Source organism: Lacerta agilis, chromosome 1 (genome assembly GCF_009819535.1).
Source record: "Lacerta agilis isolate rLacAgi1 chromosome 1, rLacAgi1.pri, whole genome shotgun sequence".
NCBI lineage: Eukaryota > Metazoa > Chordata > Lepidosauria > Squamata > Lacertidae > Lacerta > Lacerta agilis.
Window position 1 is genome coordinate 33,818,769 of NC_046312.1, and position 22,030 is coordinate 33,840,798.

General features: G+C 39.9%; 1 protein-coding gene across 7 annotated transcripts in view; it reads right to left on the minus strand.

Moving 5' to 3' along the window:
- The window catches only part of NUBPL (nucleotide binding protein like), a 50,283-nt gene that overhangs the window by 21,165 nt on the left and 7,088 nt on the right, over positions 1-22,030 (minus strand). For 2 of the 7 annotated variants that reach the window (XM_033143924.1, XM_033143933.1), the window contains exons 4-6: positions 14,017-14,107; positions 7,313-7,352; positions 7,115-7,205 (exon numbers count right to left, since the gene is read on the minus strand). The exons of 1 other annotated variant lie outside the window; for it this stretch is intronic. In XM_033143924.1, coding sequence (XP_032999815.1) covers positions 7,115-7,205; positions 7,313-7,352; positions 14,017-14,107 — 222 coding nt within the window. Of the gene's footprint in view, positions 1-7,114; positions 7,206-7,312; positions 7,353-14,016; positions 14,109-22,030 lie in introns of those variants that run through there. 4 more of the 7 variants (XM_033143951.1, XM_033143970.1, XM_033143962.1 and 1 more) reach the window with 4 other exon arrangements.

Genomic DNA, 22,030 nt, shown 5'->3' on the forward strand with positions numbered 1-22,030 from the left:
TAGCCGCTTTGAGACTCTTCTGGGTAGTGAAAAGTGGGATATCAAATCCAAACTCTTCTGTACCTGAAGGAGCGTCTCCACCCCCATCGTTCAGCCCAGACACTGAGGTCCAGCTCCGAGGGCCTTCTGGCGGTTCCCTCACTGTGAGAAGTGAGATTGCCGGGAACCAGGCAGAGGGCCTTCTCGGCAGTGGCGCCCGCGCTGTGGAACGCCCTCCCACCAGTGTCAAGGAAATAAACAACTATCTCACTTTTAGAAGACATCTGAAGGCAGCCCTGTTTAGGGAAGTTTTTAATGTTTGATGTTTTATTCTGTTTAAATATTCTGTTGTGACCTGCTCAAAGTTGCTGGGGAAACCCAGATAGATGGGGTGGGGTATGAATAATCATCATCATCATTTATTATTATTATTATCATCATCATCATCATAATCGGGCAGTTCACAATATAAAAATGAAAAAAAACCCTACATAATAACAAATACTAAGAAAATGTCTTTTGATTATAAAACAGGAAAGCAATCCTGATTTAGCCATAGGTGTTCCTTCTGTCTTGCTACCTGCTGGAATTCAATAGCCTTCTTCTCCACACATTGAACTAACAAGCCTCGCCCCCAAACTACATGCATTTACTAATCTGCACAATTGCTACCCACATACCATATTCAAGTAAACTTGTCTACACCAGTGGAGACTCCACCCTTTGCAGTGATCACAGTATGACCCATTGCCCTTTACATGGGGGAAACAAGAATAACTATCAATTTTCTACCTAAATCCATTATCTTTTCTTCTTGAGAAGATTTATTTGTGCCAATGGTATGTATTAAGAACAGTGTGGCATATCTCCCCACCCCCAATTTGAAAAATGGGGATGAGGAGATTTATCTGAAGAGCTTAAGTACTGCAGAGTACTGATCCAGCAGGTAAAAATCAAGAGCTTTTAATTCTAACATATTAATAATGCCTGGAGTGATTTCAATTGATAAGATATAAATTTATCCCATGAACTCAAGGGAAAAGCACTGAATCCCTTTTCTAGCAACTTCACCAAGTATTCCAAGACTTTGCATAACTAGATATGGATGAAAAAGACGTTAGGCATGAAAAGATAGTATTAGTAACTGAGCAATGTCTTTTTGAGGGTATTTTTCATTTGATAGTTTTATTCTAACTTTTTAAAAATACAATAAAAAGCCATTGAATACTGTGCTGGAGAAAAGCAGGAAAGAAAAGCAATGTCCCACCCAGTGCCAGATTTATGTATGAGCTAAACAAGCTATAGCTTAGGGCCCCACTCTCTTGCGCCCCATCCCCCCAAAAAATTCACTATTAATATACTTCTTAATTGTATTTCAGTTCAACAATTACTTTGATAAAATACATATTTTGTTATGTGCAATAGCTTTAGATACCTATTAGGTCTATAAATTACCATATAGCATATATTCAACACAAAAAAGTGACAATTTGTTGTTAGCAAAGGACAGCTGGACATATGAAGGGCCCCGTTACCTTCTGTAGCTTAGGGCCTCATCAAACCTAAATCAGGTCCTGGTCCCACCCCCCTTTTTTGTACATTAAGATCACAATTTGATTGGAAGACTGCCAATCAACAGAACAACAGTTTGATTTTTAGACGACATATGAACTTCATACACTCTAAAGGGGCTTCTTGTGAACCTTCAAAGTACAGTAAGATTGCAACTGCACAGCAACAGTACTTTGGGATGTAGTCAACATTTCTCTACACTTCTTCTGGTACCAGGGTCACCAACATAGTGCCCCTGGGCATACATGTGCCCACAGAAACCTTCCCTGGGGGGGGGGCAGAGGTTCCCCTTCCCCCTGATATTAGGTTTGAAATTAGCATTACTTTGTAGCCAATAGGGTAGGGCTGCGGTATGGGCTTGTCTGCAGTTATATGTGAGGTGCCCATGACAGTTTCTCCAGTTTGCAAACGTACCCATAGGTCCAAAAAGGATGGAAACTGTTCCTGTAGCGCTTGATAACCTTATTTCCCTCAATTTCCCCCTCCTCACAACACCACAGGACGACTTGAAGTGTAGCTCCATCTTTTACTCCCCCCATCCCCACTTTTTATGAACCACAGGACTCAAGTAGGCCTTGACTACAATTTCCATTAAAAGGTCAGAAATGAAATTGAGTATTATTTAGATCAGATTCCCAAATTATATTATAATCAAATGGGTTTTTTTAAAGAATCCATTGGATATCAGTATTTTTTTCAGTTTTCTGAAAATCTGTTAGGTCCGAGCTAATCACAGTATGCCACATTGTTCTAGATTCATAATAATTTCCTGTTTAATATGCATTTAACTTTTTTCTATGTAATATAAAAATGCCAGTTTAAATAAATGATCTAAAACCTTAGGATCTTAAATCACAGGGTGATGACCTATCACACCACGGAACAATGTGGCTATGTCCATGCAAATGTCATGAATATCTGGAAATTAGGGTACCCATTGCCTATGTGCAGCAAGCAAAAGGCTGTAAAGTAAATTAGAATAGTTGCTTCCAGCTGTCTTGCATCTAGTCACAGGAGTAACAGGGTGTGGGCTTCTTAGCTGTTGCTGAGACTGTTCAGGCCAATACTTGCAGTGTTGACAGTTGAACTGCTGTGCCATGTGGTATACCTACTACTAAGCTGCATGTGTGTTCACATATCACGGTTGTGGACAACATCTTTGTGTCTTATTAAAAAGAGATGGCATTCTACATTATCAGCCCTTTTCTTCCATTCATAAGCCATCTCAGTCAGACGGATAGTAGTTTCTGGCTAGGGAAAATGTGTGCAAATAAACTATTTTAGACTGAAGAATGTTTCAGGGAGAAAATGGAAGTTTGCATGCAAGTCTCATTTGTAAGCAACATTCTAGCAAATCACGACCTTAATCCTTCCTCTAAGATCAGTTCTAAGAAATGTGTCTATATGCAAATACTTCTTTGTGTAGGAATAAATTAGCTCAGATTAACAAAACATTATGGTAACAGGAATTCCCTCTTCCAAACAAACAAGTCAGTGTTGGTTACAAAATTATACCTGTAACACCCACCATCTGTCAGCCATTGTGCATGTGTGGAAAATGCTAAAATGTTCACTGCTTAAGTACGTACAGTGTTGTGAAACATTTCAGATGTTGGAAATGTAATTGCACTTTGCTTAAGCGCAGCATTCATCTTTTCTTTTTTTTCTAAAAAAAGTGTTTCCTTGACATTTATTGTTAAAGCGGTGTAATTAACTGCCATGTGGTGTTTGTGTATTTTCCCTCATTCAGGAACATCGTGAAAGCTTCTGTGCAAATTGTTCTAATCAATCACCAGGTATAACCAACAAATTAAAAATCAAAACTACAGATATTCACATAATGTATATTCTAAGTAAGTAGCGTAAACACCACATTCCTCATGATGAGTTCAGTCTCCATATAAGAGATGAGCTCAGTTTCTTATATAACTATTAAGTAAAGCCTGCGTTTCAGGGTTCAAATCGTGAACTGAAATGTGAGTAAACTTTTTGTTACTTTACTCAGAAAGACTCTCGTGTCTTTATTCTTTTAAAGGGGACACCAGGAAATAATCTTAACTAAGAGATTCAAATGAATCTGCAAACTAGCTTCCAGCTATATTGAGGAGAATCTGCTCTGCTATATCACTTACTAGTGTGAGTGAAGGAAGGATAATACTTATTCAATACATCCTTTCCTACTATCCTTAACATTTCCACATCCTCCCCCACCACTGCAGCTTTCTTCAGCCCAAACTGACCAGAAGTCTCCATACCCCTGCCCCATTCTCTAAAGAGGCTTTTGAAAGAGTGCAGTAGCTGTGGAGGGGGAAGAGAAAAAGGTAAATGTCTGCCGTGTGAGCCATCTTCTACTCACACAACTGTTGAATAATACTTATGTTTCGAAGCATAAACCCAACAAAAACAGGTGCCTGAACATTCAAACAAAATAACCAGGTTCTTCAGTGGCGCCATCAACTGCAGTTATTAACTACTGTTATCAAAAACGTTATTTTTTACACTGAATGATGGAGCTGAGGATGAAATGCATTTACTGAAGTCACTCTGCTGGAAAATCTCAAGGTTAACAATGGAAGAGGTTGTTGACATTTCCAACTGATCTCTTAAAAATGTGATGCTTTCTAGCGACCACTAAAGCTTACTGAATTGCTAGTTATTTCCCATAAAATATACTGTAATTTGTATTTACAATAATTGCCTCGTTACAGCCTAGTTAAATAATAATAATTATCGTATTTGAGCATGAAAATGTCTCTACAGAGGGACGGCATATACAAGAATATAGAGGGCTACAGGCTTAAGTAGTTTTTGAAAAGTGAGTCTTGAATAGAGCAAGCCCTGGCTAGAATTAACTGTTTTAAGAGCACAGATGTTAACTATGATTAAGGCTGCAAGGGGAATGTTTCCAAAGAGGAGAGGAAGTATGTGAGAGCTCACATCTTCCCCCAGGTAAAGCTACACTACATTACGGATATTTGCAGCGGTGCTAGGGTACACACATCATTACGTCTGCACCAACCACTAATGGAAAGGATATCATCTATTACAGTGGGCTCGACTACAGAACTGGGAATTGTAGTTCAACTGTCATGTCCCAGAATACCTCTTCCAGAAGCATAATGAAGTCTCAGTGCAGCAGTCTCTTTTTCTGAGTAGCTAAAAGCTCCATGCTCTCTTAGAATCCATAAATAATATAAACAGAATAAATAGTTTTAATGTTATCAGACAGTTGTATATGCACCTGCCTTGGGAGTGTCTGCTGAACCTAATTCTGCTAAACTTCTATAAGGAAAAAAAAATACCATGGACAGCAATTTGATATACCTCATAGTTTTCTGTGTCACATCCTTATAAAGGAAACTTCATATTCTAAAACTGATGATAAAGGCCATTTCACAATATTGCCTAGTTTTATGTGCAAGTCCATGGACATCTCCTACTGGCTGCAATAAAATGCATTAGGAATATTAGATCTGACTGACTTAATTTTCTTGAGATCTCTATTTAATATTTTACAACCCTGCCTCAATGTCTGGGAGCCCCTTAAACTCAATGTATTATATCATAAACCAAGATTAAGAAGGCAATTTATGTGACTTATATATAGCCAGAAAAGGAGGAGCAGAACGAACTATTACTTTCAATTCTGCTTTAAAAGAAAAGTTACAACCAGGCTATTAATGCACAAAATAATTAACCCCCCCTTTTTTGTAAAGCTCTAAACTTAAAAAACAACTCCTGAACAGTAGTTTAACCTGTGGTGACCAGTGGCGAAATGTGGAGATAAGAGTCATGAAACATCCAATCAAACCCAGCTTTGGAACAATAAAATATTTTACTTAATTACTGTATGCGATGCCTGAATCTCTACAATGCAAATGTCCTGCTCACAGAATTAAATCTGGTAAACAATGAGTAATAACCTACTGCTACAAGCAGGAGTAAGATTTAAACACACACTCATGAAAACACTCTGCAATTATATGTATACAGTTGCATAGTTATAAAGCCTTCCTCTACAACAGATTCTACTTGTCTTTGCTGGTATCTGTAAGCATTTTGTTTTCCTGAAAGGAAACTCAATTTGTCCTGATGCAGGATTAAAGAGCAGATAGTTTATACACAAAAGGAAAATGCTTTGATTGGAGGAAAGTCCTTCTTAAAGCATTGCAGCTACAAGTGAAATTTCATTGTCGGGGAAAATCATTAATGGGCCCCCGTGTCGAGACACTGCCATTTCTTTTTTTGCTTCTGGATCTGCTAGATTACAACTGCATCATTAGTTGCTAGGTAACAACCAACTCAGTATACACCATTATCAACACCCACGAGAAAGAAACTGCCATCTGCTCCTCATTTGGGAATTCCATTGACTGAAGCAATATTGCAGTTACTGCAACCCCAACCCCCACTCACCCCCCACAAATCATCCTTGGTCTCCCTCAGCCCTGCTTGTTAGTAAATCAGGTACTGATGTCAGAACTGTGGTATATTATGTTTTGGGTAGTGACCGAATAATAAGGCATGTTTGAAGGGGGGGGGGGACGCCACCACAGGCAATTGTAATATGTTAAAAACCACACTACCGAAAAAGAAATAGTGTTTCCGAACACATAATAATCTCTCAGTACCAGCAGACGCCTTATCCAGTTGTGCTACGTGGTTATGCTTATCTTTATGTTAACAAACAATACAGATGCTGCACTAAGAACAGCAATGGTTGGAGTAAAATCTTACTTTTAGGTGGTTGGCAGAAATTAAGGCTGTAACTAGCTATTATGTTGAGTGTTTTTGCTCTGCCTCAGTTCTACTTCATAGGCTACTGCTTGCTTGAATTGTCCAGTGGTGTCCCACCATGCATTGCTGCCGTTAGAGGTTACTAACAACAAAGAGGAATGAGACAAGGAGCGATTTCTTTCAGCAGAAGCCCTATGTCCGCCATATCATCTAGCCTTGGCTTCAAAGATCTAATATAGGTCACCAGATATTGTCCACGAAAGCAAATTTCAGCTGCTTATCAAACAGAATAATCCACTATTTATTTGACTAGAAAGTTGCTAAATGCAGAAGGTTACCTAATAACAAGTCAGACAATGGTACATTGACCTTGTGTTGTCTACACTGACTGGCAACAGTTCTCCAGAGTTTCAAGCAGGGATCTTCCCCAGCCCTACCTGGAGATGATGGGACCTTCTGCATGCAAAGCTCAGACACCAATTTATGGTCGGTTTCCACTAATGGAGAGCAATGGGATGGATTCAGCTAACCCAGCGCCCTAGCAGAAGGGAGCACAAGGATTCACACTCATGCAATGAGGCTCTCTCCCCTTGTCCTCCCCCAAATCAGCTCTGGAGGGTTGGGAGAATCCTCAGAACAGTGTGAGAGGGGAGGAGAGGGAGGATCCTTCCATCTGGTTCTCAGTATTTCCACCTTCTTTTAAAATGCTTTCATATACAGTGATCAGCACTGGCTTGAATAACTTTATCATCTTTCCTTGGTTTACCAGTGAGAAGGGGGGGGAATCAATTTCTTCAAAAAGCAACATGTTTATATAACTCCTTACCTGTCTCAACAACTTGTCAATGGCTGACATTACCATGGGGCCTCTCCAGACAATTGGTGCAGTCTCTTCTACCAAGAAACCTATGGACATACTACAAGAGAAATGCAAATATATTTTTTTCAACTTTCAGACATGTTGCAAGGAGCAAAATATAGAAAGAAAATATGTAAAATGGATTTGAACCTACAGATTGCTTACCATGCAATTCCATAGTTCACAAGAGGCCTCATTAAGTTTTCTAGAATGGAAAATGTGTTTTAAAAATACATTTTTAGAAATTATTCTAAGTTCTGTTCATTATGACTGTGAAAATGTGTAGAAACTAGAGGCATCTATAAGAGCAATATACACCCTCTTAAAGTTTTCGGACTTCACTACAAAGCAGAGGGCCAGTCAAGACATTAACATATAACCGAGGTTAGCATGAGCCAGTTTGTTGCTTTAACCTAGTAAGATCTCACATATACAGTATACAACCATGGTCTAGCTTAGGCCACCTTGCAACTTTTGGCAACTTCTCGATGGTGGCTACCAGCTTGTGAAGTGGGCTCCCTACCAGATATATGGCTAGCATCCACTGTAGTGAGTGAGCTTCTAGCAGTTGTTAAAAACATACCTATTTACTAAAACTTTCCCTGATCTCTGATACCAACTGAACAATATCTGGATTCTGTAACTGTGATATGTTGTTGTTATTGGACTGTTTCCAAGATATTGCATCTTTCTCCCCAACTGCCCTCAGCCTAAAAGGGAAACAACCTATATCAATTCTACATAAGGCTTGATACCTATAGATCTGTTAAGAACCTTCTTAACATGGGTGAAGACGAGTCCAATAAACCAGACTCTGAAGCCAGAATATTCTATCCAAAGAGAGGACCTGCTACCAGTCAAACTAAAAACGTAGCTAAAGCTTACTTGAGAGTCCCAAGAAAATGCTGCATCAGCAAGTCAACATAAACGTGGTTTTTGACATTATTATATTCCAACTCTACTCTATAGGTATCTTTCTGAAGTTTGGTACCATTTAAGATTCTTAACAAGAATTTACTTGATGAAAAACAGAATATGACATGTCACTGAGAAGCAAAACATCTTGCACTCATTCAGACACTACATTTTCCCTCAAGAAATCTTGCACTTGCATATATATTTTTTGCAATATTCAGCAATAAATATAAATGCAATAAAATAAAATAAAATAAAGTTCATTGTTACCAGCCTATGCTAGGGTGCCCAGACTGCAAAAAATGCTTATCAGAAGGAACTGGAACAAAAGTCATCATTTGGACAACCTTCTATTTTATTTCTCTAATTAACGGAACAGGAAGAACACAGACTGCAATTTTTCTTGACAATCCTCTCTGTGGCCTCCTAATACTGCAGTTAATCCTTATGCATGCTTCACCACTCAGAATAGCCCCATGGATGCTCTTAAAACGTCTTTCTCTATATGCTTGACTATGCTGAAAGCCAAAAACCATAGGAGACTGTGGCTGCACTGTTACAGATTTATTAAATACACCAACGTCAATGGGTCTTTAGCAAAAGGAAAGACAAACTTGTTTGCATTTTTTGACTTAAAACCTATGAGTGCATAAGCCAAGTTCACCCGCCATGTAAGCTGCAGTGAATGGTTTACCATTAATGTGTCAATGGGGGCTGCTTTGCTTCTTCCAGCTATCACACGGAAGAAGCAAAAACATGATTCCTGACTTAGCATTATATTTGAACTTTGTACTTCGTTTCAGTAGATCATCATGGTTTGTTTGGTGTGACAATTCCATATCATGTCTTCTCGGGTTTCATATGCTTGGGGGAGGGGGCCAGAATCTGGAAACCAAACAGGCAGGATATGTACAGAAGGAGGAAACTGTGACATACAGCTAGCACTTTATTTCAAGTTACTTCCATAGTGATTCCCACCACTGCAGAGACAAGCCACTTTTCAGATTTAAAAAAAAAAAAAAAAGCTTGCCTTTTCAGCAGTGGGAACTGCAACACCAAAGACAACAAAAAGAGATTTGGCATTCCGGTGCTGCGGTACCAGCATGGATTGCAGCCTTAGAATTTAAAACAAACCGCAGACATAAAATGTTGCAACAAGTGTAGGACTTAAAGGTGCATTTTAAAGTGGCTGGTGCCGTTGACAATAGTTCATGATTACAACTATTAATTTCCCTTCTCCAAAATTATATTTCAGTGCATAGTTATTGAGCAGTTACTCCTCCACATCTACTTAAAAATAAGACTGCAGCATGAGCTTACTCAGAATCCATTGCATCATGAACGCCACCTTTTTGTAGAGCTGAAATCTTTCACCACTCAAAATCATCATTATTATCCACCTCCTCACTTTTTCATGATGTCTCATCAGGAAGAGCACAAAAGACTACCACGACAAATGGTGTATCACTTGCCACAGTGCTATTCTGGGGGAGTGCTGCAGCATAAACTTTGAACTCTTATTACCTGACAGCTGCACAGACTATACAGGATGAGAATTCAGGAGATATGAAGGCCATCTGTGAACAGTGTGATTAATCAAATTAAATTTCTACTGAAAGGAAGAAGGTCCTCTGTCCATCACGAGCCCTTTCCCAAACAATTAGGATTTCCATTTATGTGACCTTGTGCATATTTAATAGTGGCAAATAAATGGTCCAACTATCCCTGTTTACTTGAAACAGTCCCTATTTTCTAGGGACCTGTCCTGAGTCAGCAGCAACCAAATACCAAAACTGCCACATTAGGAGTATGGAGTACAATCATAGAATCTTAGAATTGGAAGGGACCCAAGGGTCATCTAGTCCAACCCCCTGCAATGCAGGAATCTCAGCTAAAGCATTAATGACAGATGGCCATCCAATCTCTGCTTAAAGTGTGCCTAAAGCAAAAAAAAAGTTAATATAATCAACCAACTGTGAGGCTTTCTTACTTACAATATATTCTGGCGTATAAGACTACTTTTTAATCCAGGAAAATCTTCTCAAAAGTCGGGGGTCGTCTTATACGCCGGGTGGAAAATCTGTGGTCAAGTATATCTCAAACTCTATATTTTAACTGGAAAAGTTGGGGGTCGTCTTATATGCCCAGTCGTTTTATACGCCAGAATATACGGTATTTTTCTCCCCCTTGCCTTATAATCTAATGATAGCAAAAGCATTAAAACAGTTGCCCTAACTATTCTTTCACATTTCTGATTTAATTAAGATTATTCTCCTCAACGACATAAGGCCCAATTCAAGATGTGCATCACCAGAAATACACCTAGTAGGAAGTGTTGCACATTGCCCCCATCCCAGTAAAATGCATGTATCATATACACCTCCCCATGCTTTTGGGAATATTAGTGCTTTAGCCTAGCTGTGTTGCCAAGCCCAGTTATTAAAAGACTGAGAAGAACACACAAAATAACACTTGTTACCTATTTTTCATTGTTAGGAACAACGTGTACAGTACAGAATGTTCAGCAATAAGGTCTATTATAAAGCTCTGAATGCTTTTGATATCCCACATTGCTGCAAAAATTTACTCATCTATACAACAGATACGTTCAAAGGCACAGACGTTTCTGTTTGTTGCAGCAAAAACAGTAAAGAATCTTGTGACGTCTTAAAGGCTAAGAAATTTACTGTGGCATCAGCTTTCAGGAACTTCATGCATCAAATGACGTAGACTCTAGTCCATGAAACCTTACACCATAATAAATTTGTTAGTTTTTAAGGAGCAACAAGGCTGCAGTTCTCTAAGTATGCTTTATGTTTCACACAAAAATCTTCCTACCTCACAAAAGACAACCTAGCAACCTAGGGAGGAACATAACTGAACTTCTAAACTGTAATACACATTTTTTAAAAAAAATTAAACAGGGCCAGCCTTAAAGTGGTTGTTTTAAAATTGTTTACTCTATTAAGCATGCCAAAACCTACCTAAGAAAGATGTCAGAAATAGAAAAGGGCAACACTTAAACTTCTACTTAGCTTGCTGTAGTCACTGCAAGTGCTTTAGAATGGAACACTGAATTAAGAACTAAATCATTTCCCTACCACCGAGACCAGTTATTTATCATCCGGCACCTCAGTCCTATTGCTGGCAATCATCCATCTTTGTGAGATAATGGGGCTCCCTTCGGTTGAAAGTATGAGAAAAGAGCCCGCTTTGGGCCTGATGCCTTGGTGGTGATATGAAGAATCAAACTTCCCTAGCATCTCTTGATTTCACAGGCTAAACTCAAAGAAAAGACAACCATCAACACATGGGGTGACATGAATGTGATAGAGTGTGTGCATATTGTCCATTTTCTGCCTCACAGAACCCCAAATTATTATTTCTTTGGCAGGTAAATCCAGCTTCTGTGTCACAAACGTCCTTCTGTCCTATTATGCAACATGTTACATGCATTGCAGATTATGTGTTTTTTTACACTAAAGTAAAATACAGCTACCAACTATATCTGAATTACAATCATGGTGCTTCCAAACGAATGTTTTAAAATCAGACAGTACAACTTTTTCACTTCAGAAAGCAATTCAGTACTGGTCCAAGCTGAGGACAGCTCCATTGACGGTATTTACTACTTTCTGTCTGCAAATTAAACAAACTGCCCCTGTTTAGTCCAGCTAGTTTTCTTGCAACTCCAAGACTAAATACTTAATTTCTGCTGAAGATTCTTTGAAAAGTTTTTTTTAAAGAAATTGGAATAGTTGAACTAGGACAGTGCTGCTACTAGAAATCAAACAGGGGTATTCTCAGAGGGAATCTCTCTTTAACTGCTAGGTACAAAATATGAAAGTTGGACTGTGTATTCCTCCCTAGGCTCCTTCCGGCTCAGCTGCTTATTTCTGCTAGTTTCATACTACCACAATATTGGGTACATTTTAGCAGCATCGCACAAGGAATAAGTAGGCTCCTTCCCAACCACCTCTCCCTGTGTCACCTACAAGCAAAAGTATGGACCCAAATACTATCTGTCAGTAGCTACTCAACTCACCCTTTTCTGAAGGGGCAGGAATCATGCGGCAGCTAAGTAAGCCTGGCATTTAGGGCACAATGAAAAATTTAATAATCCAGTAATGAAAATTTCTGGACGAAGGAGGGCTCCCTTGCGGGGGAGGGAGCTCTAAACTAAACTACCAAGGGCCCTAATCTACATCTTCCAAGATTTTGTGCTCTACACAGATAAAACCAGCCATAACACACACAACCAATGTTAACACATAAGGAGATTCAGAAGGTGTGGATTAGCTCCAAAAACCAATTACTTGGTGTTCTTCCTACTATTCCTATGCCACGACATTCCCATGACTTTGGATAACAAACCTTCACATGAAGATGAAACAATATACGTCACTAATGTAAGAATCTCTTATCCCACAAGGGTTTGAGACATTATTGTAACACCAAGTACAGGCACAGATAATTTTTCTCAGCCATTAAACACTTGTAATGGTCTCTATTATAGTGCCCTGACAATAGGATCTTCCACATTGATACATATGGTTAGGAAATCAAGTAGGATGTGACACAGATCGTTTCACAATTAGTCTTTACAGATTTGGTTTGCATTCCAAGGCTCAACTATTGCATTACCAGATTCCAAAAGCAGTGCCTAACTCTAGCCACATGTATGCCCTACTGTCCAAGCTACTGAATATTTGTATAGCACACATAATTTGTTTCCGTTATAGGATTTTTGTTCTGACAACTATGCCATGATTCATTACTCCAGGTTGCCGGGGGGGGGGGTGCACTGCAACTGTATACTGGAAAAGCAGTACAAGCCTCTCTTCATTTCCACACAAATAAGCCCTATTTGGGTGCTCTAGTCACATGACTGTTATCACACAGAAAAGCAGGGCCCTTTGAGGGGCCCCATCCTCACATGTTTGGGAGGCAATGCCTGTGAAGTGGATGGAACCAGCTGTACACCCAAAGGCTCCTCCCATAACTGAGAGCCCTGCGCAATCAGAGTTCCAATTAAGGGGGCGGGGGCAGGAATACATGTATGCAGGTAGATCCCTTTTACAGACACTGAACAATAATGCAGAGGCCCAGATGGTGCAATCCTTCCCCCCCCCAAAAAAAAGATAACATGAACTGGACCTCTGTATGATCGGGCTATCAAGTGGCAGGCTGGGCTCTCACTGGAAGCTGTACGGTGCTCACATTTACCCCACCTCCACACTATTGTAGCACTATCCTAGAATGCATGGTAAGGAGCTACACCAGAACTGTAGCATTCCCACTTTTTTAGTGCAGACAACTTTACTCCATCCTAGTTGTGTCGCCCACACTGAGGAAACTGCGTCCCTATTATGTACTTCCATTTGTTTTAAAGATATACATATCAACCTTCAGCAAAGCTAAATTCCAGGACAATTTACAAACACAGTTAAAGAAACCAGTATGCTTTCAAATACAGTGGTACCTCGGTTTTCGAACGTAATCCGTTCCAGAGGACCGTTCGAGTTCTGGATGATGGGGACACCTTAAGGCAAGGGTCCAAAGATTATCTCAACTCGTGGGCAAGTTGATATGGGAACACATCCTCAAGTCCTAAGTCATATAGGACTTTAAGAAGTAAGCAGCATCACTTTCAATTGCGCTCAGAAGTAGACCGGAAGTCTGAATCTCTCTCAGTGCTGCTGTGTATGTTCTCATTAACCAGCCCAAGGCAACACCCTAGAAACTGGATTTCGAACTACAGTTTTCAAACAGTGGTCAAATGCAATGCAATGCAAGTCTAATGTTACCATGGCATGGTTATTTATAGTCATTTGGCAAGACAGGAAGGAGCATCTTTCCCTACTCTCACCACTACAAATAATCACTGCCTCTCAAGATTTCCTCGTAGCATTGGGGAGGGAAGGGGATAAAGAGTAAGAACCATCCAAACTTACTTGGCGTCACTTCTGGACTTCCTTTCAAATTCATCATCTTTGGGATGGAAGGCCCATACACATCTGCATCAAGCAAACCAACTGCTTTTGTCTGTGGAAGGAAAACACACAGCTACATCATTCTTAATGGGAAAAGTTATGTGCAACGGTTGTAAGCGAACTTTAATTTTAGCTCTAATTTAACTTTTGTAACTTATTAACTAGTGGTGCTTTAAATCTCGGAAGAACTGCACTCAATTACCCTACTCAGCAAGGGAGATACATGCACGGCCAGTAGATGTGCTTAAATGGAAGTATAGGAAGTGGAACCACATTCCCACCTGGATCCAACTGTTACCAGGTGTAACAAAAGCTGGACTGGTGTCACTAATGCAAGATTATGTTGAGACTTAAGTTTAAGAGTAAAATAAAAACTAAGAGGGGTCTCTAGGCATAAATGGAAGATATTAATAAAAAGATTCAGAGAAGGATGGATTATTACTTCTTTCACAGGGTAGCTGCCATATTAGTCTGCTGGGGAAGGGCCATGGCTCAGTGGTAGAGCATATGCCTTACATGCAGAAAGACCCAGGTTCAATCCTTGGTATCTGTGGGTAAGGCTGGGAGAGACCTCTGTCTGTAACCCTGAAGAGCTGCTGTGAATCACTGTAGACAATGCTAAGCCAGGTGGACCAAAAGAGCTGATGCAGTATGTTTATTCGTTTAGAGCCACCACAGAAAAGGCCTGTTTTTGTTTCTGCCCTTTGACCTCTTGCCAAGAAGGTACATGAAGAAGGGCCTCAGATGATGATCACAGAGTCTGAATCGGTTCATATGGGAGAGACGGTCCTTGAGACAGCTTCTTATGTTCCTATGTAGCAAGTAAATCCTTAGCATCCATGAGCTTTGTGGCATAAAGTTTTCTAGACTAGACTCTAGCTTAAGAACTGCATGAAGGAATATTATACGTTGTACGGTGGTGCGTACACATGCACACATACACATATGATAGTAGAAGTAGAAGAAGAGGAGGAGGAGGAAAGTTGGTCTTATGCCATTTGTCACAGATGACATACTAGCATGGCAAGAAAAACTTTACTGGTGTGGGAGAGCCATTCCCAATCATAACTATGCCCTACTCAATAGTATCGAATGTGCTATTGAATTCAAACCCATTAGCTTCCTGATGCTACAATATAGTAACCACATTTCAACAAACCCTTTTAGATGAAATATGGTGACTATACTTCAAACTCACCTTTATCAAGATACTTTGTAGTGCCTTCTTCATCTGTAATATTGAGGGTGCCAAACACAGAGGGTCTTTTCAGTGGTGGCCCCCTGGTTGTGAACATTATCCCTAGAGAGATCCACTTGGTGCTTATAGTTACATTTTCCAGCAGCAGGTAAAAACTTTTCTGTTTACCCCCAAGCCTTTTAAACATCTTTTTACAAATTTAATATCTTAAAGTCAATATTACTAATTATTTAGTTTCTACTTTGGCAGCATTTTATTTTAACTTCCGTGGAATTACTGTAGTGCTTTCAATAGTGGGGTGGGTGTGTGGGTGAGAGAGAGAGAAAGAGAGAGAGAGAGATTTTATACATCGATTTTGTTTTATCTGATCCGGTATTTTATTGTATTGATTTTTTACTGTGTTTTGCCTAAAGGGACTAGAATAATAGGCAGCTGATAAATACAAACAACACATAAGAAAACAGATATTGTTGCTTTCATGCTGAAATGTAGCCAGTTCTGTATCCAGGCTACAAAAGAATTTGCAGACCAGAATAGACAAGGCATTATCTTCTCTGTAGTGTTTGGCACAGTTTACTAGCTTTAGGTTTGTCTTAGCAAGTTATTTCCTTACCCTGCAGGGACAGCACACGTTAGCAGTTCAAGACCTCTATTTGCAGCACTACTTCCCAGTGAATGTGGGCTATTCTGTTAAGGGCTGCCCTTCCAACTTCACACTTCTGCAATGTTTTTTTTAAAAGAGATAGCCACCAGGATGATTGAGCATAATTGCTCTCAACTACTACATACGGCTGGACAGAAGGCAAGAAATTGAAGAAGGTTTGGTTTAAAACATTAGAAATGCTTTTGAGTTGTAAAATAATTGCTCAGCAATGGAGAAAACTTTGCTTTGGAAATCTATGAATGATTTCCCTTGGATGTTTAAGAGAAGATGAACTGAAATCGCGAATTATTTCTGGCGGCATTTAACCAGGATGGCATTTAGACTTGGCACTGGGGATAGTTGAAATCCTGAACAAACTAAACCCAGTTCTGGACTCCAGGATGAGTTGGATCCCAACATAATCTACTATAACATGGCTGGAGGAAGATGGGTTTTCTTCCCACCACAACCTACACAACGCCCTCAAAAAAACCCACCAATGGTCAGGGGAGGGTGCCGAATGGAGCAGGCTGAGGGAGGCTGACTGTCCAATTTGCAGGGGTGCAAATTGATAGTGTTCCTAAAGCTATCAGTAACAGCTGTTCACCACACCACTCTGTCTAGCAGTGCAAAGGGTTGTGCTGTGGTCTAAACCACTGAGCCTCTTGGCCTTGCCAATCAGAAGGTTGGCGGTTCGAATCCCCACGAGGGGGTGAGCTCCCGTTGCTCTGTCCCAGCTCCTGCCAACCTAGCAGTTCGAAAGCATGCCAGTGCAAGTAGATAAATAGGTACCACTGCAGTACCTGTGTGCTCTGGTTTCCATTGTGTGCAACGGTGTTCCATTGTGCCAGAAGCAGTTTAGTCATCCTGGCCGCATGACCTGGAAAGCTGTCTGTGGACAAACGCCGGCTCCCTCGGCCTGAAAGCAAGATGAGCGCTACAACCCCATATTCGCCTTTGACTGGACTTAACCATCCAGAGGTCCTTTACCTTTTACCTTCACCTAACAGTGCAAAACCTTGTTTTGTTTTGTTTTTTAAAGGTACACCTTATACAGACCCCTGCTCCACTCTAGGCAGCCCTAATACATAATAAGGTGAGTCAGTTTCCATTAAGTGTGGCAGGAATATCAGACTTATTAGAATGTAATCTGAGCACTTCCAAGTCTTCAGTTCATTGACACCAGGTAACTTCTCAGGGGTTGTATCCTTGATTAATTAGAAGGAAAGGGGACACCACTGCATGTTCATCCTCAAATATTAAAATGTCCTGAGCCGGCCTCAAGTCCCATTAGCATTTTCTGCCAATTTATCAACACGCATACAAACACTGCAATCTGACTTATTTCAATAGCTTGTTATGACAAGCACAGCCTAAGTGCAGACATTAGCTTTTCAGAGAATGTCAGAATAGTTCTTGTTGGCCATCAATGCACATATTGGGGTGGGAAGGGTCCCTCCCACTATGGTGAGACAGGCTTTCTATTATTTTGAAGAACTAAAAACCTGCAAATCCTGTTTGATCAAAGCCTCAGTGAAACAGGGGGGGGGGGGAATGAATGTGTGCTCTGTGGGCAATAATACCTCTATCATGCCATCTTGAAGGCTGTAAAAGAATTAATGTCTGTTCACAGCCATTGCTTAGCATCATCACTGCACATTCCACCAATTCCTTTCTGTGAACTTCTTGATATACATGTCAATTGAGAGACAGTACCATTTTAGGTAATCGTGTAGATCAAAGCAAATATCTCATTTAGCACTTCTTTCTTTTTTTAAAAAAAAAATCATGTTTCTTTATAATGCACAAAGCTATTTAAAAACCCACTGGAGTTACTCTGACAGATTATGCTGTTTCGTGTCTACTGTACGAAAGCTGCAATTTAAGAGATCGGGAAGCCACATTTTCATGCCAGATTTCAAAGACTTCAACACCATTTTCGAACTCCTTTGTTCTCAGACAAAACACATAATTTACCTGATTATGAAGATTCATGACTCATTTCTTTTATCTGCATGCACAGCTAATCAAACCCCTTCAAATAGTCACTCTAATGCTTTATCCCCTAATTACCATTTGAAGGATAAATATTTGGAAAACTGCCTAGCTTGTGCTTAAACCTATGTAGCACTCTTTTTCCATCTACAAGTTCTCGCATTTTTAACGAACCAGAAGAATACTTGGGAAAGGACATGGGAGCAAAGGGGAGAGGCATGACAAAGCTTTGCAATGACAATGGCTATGGCATCTTTGGACACCACAAACATCTCAACTTTTTTAAAAAAATAGTTCACAGGTGTATGCTTTACTCCATCAATGCACATAGATATATAAATAAAAGAACTGTGGCTAAGAACACACATCAAAACATTTCCATTTCCTAATACAGCATGGATCAACACAATCATGAAGCAAGAGGACTGTCAGCCATTTTGTGTTTGGCTTTTGAGTTGTAAAGCAGATTGTAAGATGGTTGCTTTTTGCTTTAAAGGCTCTCCTACACAAAAGGGCCAAAAGTTCAAAGGAAGGACAGAAGTCTGAGGAGAGGCTTAGCTCAAATAGCTCCGCACAAGAGGGTCTAAGTTCAACCTAGGAACCTGCAATTAAGCGGAAACCAAAATTTAAGGAGGAGTCTCCTCTCCTCTTGATTGGCTAAAAGTTTGGGAGGGGAGTTGAAAAAACATGTTAGATCAGTGGTTCCCAAACTACACCCCCCAGCCCATGGACCACTTGAAAATTGCAGATCACTTATCATTGGCAGATCACATAACAATTTTTCTGCCTTTTGCAGCAATTGTAAAGAGCTGCACTGGAAGCTTATCTCTTTCATTGTATTTTATTGTACAGTATTACAATTAGCAATCCGTAGTATTCAAATTTAAATACAATAAAATGCAGTAAGAAACAAAATAAGCAATAAGAATACAATTAAAAGTCAATATGAATATTCAATACCAGCATGCCATGGGTCACCTGAATGAAGCTTGCAGATCACTGCTGATCCACAGACAACAATTTGTGAACCCCTGAGGAAGAACTGAAGAGAGAAAGAGAGCCATGGATTCAAAAAGTTGAAGAGCTCTAACACACTTTAAGAGACCTGAGGTATTGGAAAGTGCTAGAGAGAGAAGCCAGGATCAGACAATGAACGAATGCAAATTGGTAAATGCTGAATTTGTTAGGAAACACTCTTAAATTGGTATATGTGTTTGCCTTTATCAACATTTGCTTTTTCCGCTCTTACTCAAACCATAAATTACTTTCCCCCCCCCAAAAAAAATAATATTCTTAAGCTGTTTAGCTTGTTCTACCTTTTCTAAAATCTTAAGCACAATTTGCTTTGGAAAAATTTGTTTGGAAGCCTTTTTATTCACTCATTGCCTGCGTTGCACTACTGGAAAGAAGTTGGGTTAGTTAAAGTCCAGGTGGCCTTGGTTGTCCATGCTTACTAACAAACCTCCTAAAGGTCCAATTGTGCTCCCACTGCCATGCGCTCGATGTGGTACTCCACTCAAAGAGGGCTTGGAAATTGCAACCAGTGCTGAATGCAGCTGCTAGGTTGGTAAGCAGGGCTTCCCAACAGGAGATTGCGTAACCAGGCCTGAAATTCAAGGTGTTAGTATGCCAAGGTTTTAACGGTTTGGGACTCAAGTACCTGAAAGTGAGCCTCTCAATATCAATACCTCAGGCAGGACAATCAGTAGGGGAGACCTTTGCAGTAGGGCTTCCCCATTTAGAGAATGTCCGCCTGGTGGGATAAATTTGTCTCCCTCAATATTCAGGAAGGAGGAATTTAAAAAGCAAAACATTTGTGTTCACCCAAGCATTAGGTGGCTGAAATACACTATTCCTAGCAACCTTGAAATTATTAGCTGTGAGGGTGGTTGACTGTGTTTAGATGTTCTTAGCAATTTTCATTACAATATTTATTTGTTTTTCATTGTATTATTTTGCTGCTTTCTTGTTTGCCACTGATTTGTGTGGAAGAGTGGAGGGGGAATATAACTTTGTTTAACCACCCAGTCCTACAAGTGTCTGTATTCAATGGGGCTTACTTCAAATGTGCATAGGATTGCAACCCAAGTTAATAATGTTTTGCTTAATGGAGGTTCTCTTAACCATACTGCTGCACTCCCATGGGCTTAAGTAACTGAGGTGTGAAAAGCAGTGAATAATGAGACCTATCTCCTTCAAGAAACCAATGCACAGAAGAATGCTGGTTTGACCTGGTGTTTATTTGTTGTACGGTAAAGCAGTATTGTTCTTCTAGATACAAGTGTTCCAGTTTAGCTCTAGGCACACAGCCAGAAGATGGAATTGGATACATTGCTTTTGGTGTAGTGCTGATAAGCAACATCTGTATACAGATGCTCATAAGATTTCCACATCCACAGTTCCTAATTCAGAGAAAATCTGTGCATAGAAGTGGCTCCAGATATGGATCTTTTCTAAATAAGGGCAAGAGTGCATGAACAAGGACACCCATGACCTACAGACAGGATTCATAAGTGCCCATTACTTTGTTAGTATGGCTTCATGGGTAAAATCATGAGGCTTAACATACACCAAAACTTAGACCTAACTTTTGATCCTGAAATTTTATCCTTCTTAACTGTATTTGAACTTCATTAGGCAGCCATTTTCACCTATGTTCCCTTTCCTGGATGACTTATTTTTCAAGAATTCAAGATGGTATATTTACAACCAGCAAAAGGCAAGCAGGTATCACAAGCACAAGGTTATCTTGCAAAGTGTAAGCTAGCTGAAGAAACTTTTTGATCCATCTGCAACTCTGCATTGAGTCTCACAGACTCCTCCATTTCTTGTTCTTAAAATTGATTCTGTTGCTAATAAAGAATTGTGTGTGGATTTTTAAAATAAAAAACTTATTTGATGATGTCATGACCAGAGTGCCATAGCAAGGAAAATGGTGAAAAGCACTCCCTCTGCTGGCTTCCTCTCTGTTACAAGAGTTATTTACTGAAAATGGCCTGGTTTTGCTAGCAGGGCCAATTCTGATTTTCAGATATCTAGTTACAGGTAAAAAATAAAAAATAAAAAATCCTTCCAGTAGCACCTTAGAGACCAACTAAGTTTGTTCTTGGTATGAGCTTTCGTGTGCATGCACACTTCTTAGCCGTGTTGGTCTGCTGTAGTCAAAACAAAATTTAAAAAAAAATCCTTCCAGTAGCACCTTAGAGACCAACTAAATTTGTTCTTGGTATGAGCTTTCGTGTGCATGCATGCTTCTTCATATACACTGAAACAGAAGTCACCAGACCATTATATGAATTAGGGCTGCCATATGTCCAGATTTTCATGGACATTACCGGGATATCAAAGGCAGAATTGGCGTCTGAGGGGAATTTCCGAAAGGAGGCACTTTGTCCTGGAACTTAGCCAAAAAAATCTTATTTTTGTAAACTTTGGTTGGTGTTTGTCTAACAAAAGCTCAACAGCTTTCGGGTTTTCCTAAAGAAAGCTCAACAACTTTGGGGGTTTCCTTAAAAATAACTCAACAGAGCCTTCAGGCTATGTGCAGGTGTGTGCAAGCATGCATTTTGGTGTTAGACTGTATGGAAGTGGATTTGGGACCAGGATGTACAATGTGACAAGAGTACTCCCATCTTACTCTCTGAAATTTGACCACTCTCTCTCCTACCCTCAATGACTGCTGTCTCTCACGCAATAGTTTTCCAAAGGGAAAAGTATAGGGTTTTTTTACCTGTGCATTTTATACTTTGGGATAAAGGCAATATGGCAACCAACCAAAGATGAATGTCTCATGCAAGATTGTGCTGATTGCACACAGACAAATGAGCTGCATACAATCTTCAGTGCTGAATACTTGACTCAGCTTTGCTGTAGTTGGCACACATTTATATATAAAACTAATTTTCTGCAAGAACCTCAAGGGTGCTCTTCTACTGCCACAAAAAATGGGGGTGGGGAGGAGGGCTGGCTAGATCACAGCCCTTAGTAAAAAAGAATTTTTCAAGCAGGTTGAATAGGTAGTTTTCCTGCACAATGACAGCATAAGCACAATTTCCCAACTGGATTTGGGCCATCCTCAGTCATGCACAGCTGGTGTTTGCTCACTAAAATACAGTGTTCCTAAACAAGCAATCTTGATG